At 41.7% G+C, this 6000-nt stretch overlaps 1 protein-coding gene across 2 annotated transcripts in view; it reads left to right on the forward strand.

The window, feature by feature from the left end:
* rasal3 (RAS protein activator like 3) overlaps positions 1–5321 on the forward strand; it is a 65993-nt gene extending 60672 nt beyond the window's left edge. For both annotated transcript variants that reach the window (XM_016991155.2, XM_016991154.2), the window contains exons 18-19: positions 1201–1276; positions 2937–5321. In XM_016991155.2, coding sequence (XP_016846644.1) covers positions 1201–1276; positions 2937–3092 — 232 coding nt within the window. In that variant the 3' untranslated portion in view covers positions 3093–5321. The remainder of the gene's footprint in view (positions 1–1200; positions 1277–2936) is intronic.
* Positions 5322–6000: the final 679 nt, after the last annotated feature.

Genomic DNA, 6000 nt, shown 5'->3' on the forward strand with positions numbered 1-6000 from the left:
TGCCATTGGCAATGCTGCTAGAGATGTTGCAATCCAACATCTAGAGGGCTGAACTGTCCCCCACTCCAGTCTTAATCAGAGCTTTGGTTTATATTTTACTTTGTGGACTATAGTTCTAAAATGACCTCACTGGTTATGTTGGGGTTTTTGAGTCCTTCTTTTTGGGTTTGTACAGAAAACCATTTACAGGGAAATTTTGTTCACTTTCCATTTTAATATGAACTTAGTCAGTAGAACTGGAATTGCCTTTTTCAAAATTTTCAGAACAGATGCATATGTGGCCGAGAGGAATAAAAAAGCATTATACAATAATAATAATAATAATAATAATAATAATAATAATAATAATAATAATAATAATATAATTCGCTAATAATTACACAGTCCTAGACACTTGGGAAGTGTCTGGTGTGATCTAATACAACAGCCAGCAGAGTGTCTGCTGTGGACTCATCTTGTTGTGTTTCAAATAATAATAATAATAATAATAATAATAATAATAATAATAATAATAATAATATACTTTATTTATATTCTACTCTATCTCCCTGAGGGGACTCAGGGTTGATTACAGAACACATATATGGCAAACATTTAATGCCATTATACAGTTAACAAGGACAGACAATACATAGAGAGAGGAAAGACTTTTCCCATTTGTGACACATGGAGGCTGTGCTCGTCTCCGGCCATGGAGTTGAAAGTTGCAAAAAATGAGTACAAAGTGCCTGTGAAAATGCATTTATTAGGAAAAATATAGGCATTAATTAAAAAGATCATTTTTTTAACCTGTCACCAACTGATGTGGACTTGGAATGCAACAAATTTAAGACAGGGGGAGTAAGCCAAATTGGAACTAATAGATTTGTCTGCTCCTTGCTAGCAAGTCTAAAACATATTTTGAAGCCTATGGAAAGCTGCTTCTCACCCCTGCAAATAGCAGAGTCACCGCACAGTAATATAGGAGAGAGGCAGATCAGACAGGGCTCTTTATTGAAAAAGAGAGAGAACTTCATGTCCATTTCATGCTGTATCATATTTCTGAGGTTTGCAGGTAGTGTCCGAAGGCTAAAAAATATGTTATGCCCAAGATTGGTTAGTGAACCAAGGCTGTTCCAAGGTTAACTAGGCAGGGAAAAGGGAGACTGCAACCAGAATTCATCAACATCTGTAGTCTATGTGGCTCCTCTTCTGTTTCAGAGTATCGGGTCTAGAGGCCAGCTTGAAGAAAGATTATGGGAAACTTCTAGCCAGCGAGGAGACGACCAAACAACTGGTAAGGGCTCATGAGAGCTATTGAAGGCTTTGTATCAAGCCAGTGGTCTGGAGGTGGTGGTGGACAGAAATGTAGAAAACAATTTGGGATCTAATCATTAAAGGCACAGGGATAGTTCACAAGATATACAAAATATTAGAGCTTATTCAATACAATTCATAGATATAGGCATAATAATAATAATAGGAATAAGAAGGAGGAGGAGGGAAAGAAGAAGAATATTGAATAACGAACTCACTCCAAAGAACAACTCACTCACATTTTATCCTACATTCTGGCAAATGCATCTTATCAAAAATACACATAATCAGCTGTCAACATTTGCTGGGATTAGGCACAGAGCCTTTAAGAAATGCGAATAACAACATTGCTGGTTTTTCTCTAGGAATGGCTATGTCCTCCAGCATGAAGGAAGTTGAACATTGAATCACACTGATGGATCTAGAGCAATGGTTCTCAACTTGGGGTCCCCAGATGTTTTGGCCTTCAACTCCCAGAAATCCTAATAGCTGGTAAACTGGCTGGGATTTCTGGGAGTTGTAGGCCAAAAACATCTGGGGACCCCAGGCTGAGAATCACTGATCTAGAGGTTCCCAGAGAAGTGTTCTCTCTAGGATCCTCTAGGTCTTCTAGTATGACCAGGGGAACTCACCCATAGAGTCATACTGGGGGACCTAGAGATTCCTGGGGAGAACATTTTGATCAAATCTCTGAATAAGTCAAACTCTAAGTGTGGAGAGCCAACTGTACACTCTCCCACAAATCCACACACACTGTTTTATTGTAATGAGGTATTTATTTATTTATTTACAGCATTTATATTCCGCCCCTCTCACCCCAAAGGGGACTCAGGGCGGATCACATTACACATATAGGCAAACATTCAATGCCTTTTAACATAGAACAAAGACAAACAAACATAGGCTCCGAGCGGTCTCGAACTCATGACCTCCTGGTCAGAGTGATTCATTGCAGTTAATTGCAGCTGGCTTGCTCTCCCACCTGCACCACAGCCCGGGCCCACAGGTATGGGATGTTGAACGTACTGGGAATATGGCCCTCTGATTTCAAAATGACCCAAACCTAATATACTGAGCCACAATCTGGGTTTGTGGTGATGGCTAGACAGTTGCTTGCCTGAACATTCACCTACCGTGTTTCCCCGAAAATAAGACAGTGTCTTATATTAATTTTTGCTCTCAAAGATGCTCTAGGTCTTATTTTCAGGGGATGTCTTATTTTTCCATGAAGAATTCACATTTATTGTTGAACAAAAAAATGAACATTTATTATATACTGTACAGTAGTTGTCATCACAAACCAGCATAACCAGACAAACTGTGAATCCTATCAAGAATTTCTTGTTACTACCATTATTTCTATTTACAACACTCTGGTACATACATTTACCGATCTTGCATGCTCTGGTGTTCTGTTTGGCGGGCATGCTTACAAACAAAAACTTTGCTAGGTCTTACTTTCAGGGGGAGGCCTTATATTTAGCAATTAAGCAAAACCTCTACTAGGTCTTATTTTCTGGGGATGTCTTATTTTAGGGGAAACAGGGTAGTACCTGTCACTCATTAGTACGTGTATGCATGTTTAACAATGAAAGGTGCAGGGGTTTAAGCAGACAATTCTCAACTGTCTTAACTTTCAGGAACACCGTCTGTCTGGAATGGAGAGGGACCACGACCAGCTTCTCCGTGCTGTAAGCCAGATGCTGGGCCATCAAGGGAAGACGTCCAATTCACTTCAGCGACCACTTTCAGGGCCGGTGTGGGTGAACAGAACTGAGAATGGGGATGAGACCTAGATCAACTTCCTGAGGATCTTGACATGCAAAGCTGCATCTCCCCTGGTGCCTTTGTAAAGATCAGCTAAGAACTTATTTTACCTTGCAGGGGACAAGGCTCCCCTTCAAGCCCTATAAGAGTAACTCTGATCGGTGCAGTGTATTGTGATGGAGCTCTTGAAAGGGTTCTGTTCTTCTAGCCTCTGTGCCTCTCACCTTCTGCTTAGCTTCCAATTCAGAATGGCTATTGCTTCTAGCACATCCCTGCTTGAGAGTTTGCACTTTTCTTTTGCATAGTGGCTCTGCTGCTTTGACGCGCAAGAACTACTATACATTCTTCTTTGATGAAATCTACATTTATTCTTTCTTTTCCTCCTCAACATTTTCTTCTTGGAAATGAACCTCAAAACACAGATATTAATGTCAGGGGCACCTCAGTGTGCTCTCCATGTGAGGGACAGTGGTTTGATTTGAGGAGCACACTGGAGTGGTGGGTGAAGGAGATGACTCCCTGGCCCTGCCAACAATTCATCTTCCATTCCTGCACATTGCTGTTTCTTGCTGAGATATAGTCACTTGCTGTACTACGAGCCTGGCTGAGGAAGTTCCTTGGGTGACAGATGCTGGGGGAATCAGACCCGTGCTCTTTAGCTCAGATCCATCTTCTACCTTTAAGCCCTATGAGGAGCGGCTTAAAGAGCTGGGTATGTTTAGCCTGCAGAAGAGAAGGTTGAGAGGGAACATGATAGCCATGAATAAATATGTCATAGGAAGTCATAGGGAGGAGGGAGCAAGCTTGTTTTCTGCTGCCCTGCAGACTAGGATGCGGAATAACGGCTTCAAACTACAGGAAAGGAGATTCCACCTGAACATTAGGAAGAACTTCCTCATTGTAAGAGCTGTTGGGCAGTGGAACTCTCTGTCCCGGACTGTGGTGGAGGCTCCTTCTTTGGAGGTTTTTAAGCAGAAGCTGGATGGCCATCTATCGGGGGTGCTTTGAATGTGATTTCCTGCTTCTTAGCGGGGGGGGGGGGGGGGTTGGACTAGATTGCCCATGAGATCTCTTTCAACTCTACTATTCTATGATTCTTTTGTATATTTTTGCATTCTGTGATCAAGGCTGCTTCCTAACTATTTTGGATTTCTCCTACCATGAAGGATAATGGAGCTATAGCTTGGAAAAGTTACATTTTGGACTACTGCTGTCAGAACTGCCAGCTTGTATGACCAGTGGGAACTCTGGTAGTATAGCTTTTTAAAAAGGACTCTTCAAAGCCTTCCATGTAACTCAGCACCCACCCCATTCATCATCGTCCACTCATTCCCTATGTTCCATGGAATGGTATCATATTTTTGTTTATTGGCTCTAATTGTTTCTTTATTTCCACTATGGAATGGCAGCTGATGTCTCAGAGACTGGTATTGGGCCAGGGACCAAAACTTTGACTGCTTTTTAGACCAAAGACTGCAGTCTCCCTTTTTCTTTTTTTTTTGTGTCAGGAGCAACCTGCGTTGCTTCTGGAGTGAGAGAATTGGTTGTCTGCAAGGACGTTGCCCAGGGGACGGGGTTGTTTTGACATTTTACCATCCTTATGGGAGGATGTTTTGACGTTTTACCATCCTTATGGGAGGCTTCTCTCATGTCCCCGCATGGAGCTGGAGCCGATAGAGGGAACTCATCTGTGCTCTCCCCGGGTGGGATTCGAACCTGGCAGCCTTCAGGTCAGCAACCCAACCTTCAAGTCACAAGGCTTTTATCCCCTAGGCCACTGGAGGCTCCCAACTGAATCCTGTATAGCCAACACCTCTTGGCCTTTCTAGTGTGGTTCAATTGAAACTCCTATCATTCTTTACCACTAGGCATTCTGACTAGGATGGATGAGAGTTGCAGTATAAAAGCATTTGGCAGGCCACACGTTGCATATACCTGTTCTGGAAAGTATGCATAGGAAGGATTTGTGTCTTCGGTCAAGTTTTTCTGGTGTCAGTTCATCACCTCCTGCATGTTTTCTGGCCACCAGCACTACTGAAAATAGTTCTTTCAATTGATTGGCCCACAAACTGAGATGCCCTATGGATTTCCTATGTTAAACCATGTTGCCTGAACCAACCTTTGCCTTTTAGTTACTCATTTTCTCAATAGCCATAGCAATTCCACCAATGCTAGTGTGTTGGTTTTAAATGTCACATTTTAGTACTACCGATGTATTTTAGCAGAATTGGAAATTAAGATTAAAAACTAAAAAATGACTTTATTTTGAAACTCTTTCTTTGGGTGGACTCAATTCTGTGGATTTTTTAAACTGCTGCTATGTATACAATTCTGGCAAACAGATCACCCCTTTGATGTAGTTTCCAGAGAAAGGAAGTGGACCAAGATATGTGTGGTTGAGGAACATCAGAGTGTGGCCTAAGGGTCTGGCTATGTAACAAGAGAACAAAAGTTATTTTAAAAGGAAATAACACCCCAAATTACTGTTTTAAGCAGAGAAATCTAGAAATGTATGTACTCCGTTTAGAAAAGCTAAAGCACTGAATTTTACAAATGATGTGAAAAGGAAGACCCAAATGATCCTTCTTCCTTCTCTCTCCCACTGAGTGAACTGAATGCAGACTGAAGCAGGCAGAGGACAAAGAGGAAAAGTGGGAGGACAAGAGAGAGACCAGGACATTTTAAAGGCAGCTAGGAAAATGACATGACAGAGGATTAATCTAGTTCCTGATCAAACAGGGATAGTTGGACAGTATGTACAAGCTCAAGTCCAGAGATGGAGAAAGTTTATTGTATAATAATAATAATAATAATAATAATAATAGACAAAATTGAAGGAAAAGCTGATAAGGAGAAGACCTGGCTGTGGCTCACGAATGGGACACTGAAGAAGGAGACAGAAGGCCTGATCATTGCAGCCCAGGAGCAAACCATCAG

The sequence above is a fragment of the Anolis carolinensis genome, chromosome 2, assembly GCF_035594765.1.
Source record: "Anolis carolinensis isolate JA03-04 chromosome 2, rAnoCar3.1.pri, whole genome shotgun sequence".
Lineage (NCBI taxonomy): Eukaryota > Metazoa > Chordata > Lepidosauria > Squamata > Dactyloidae > Anolis > Anolis carolinensis.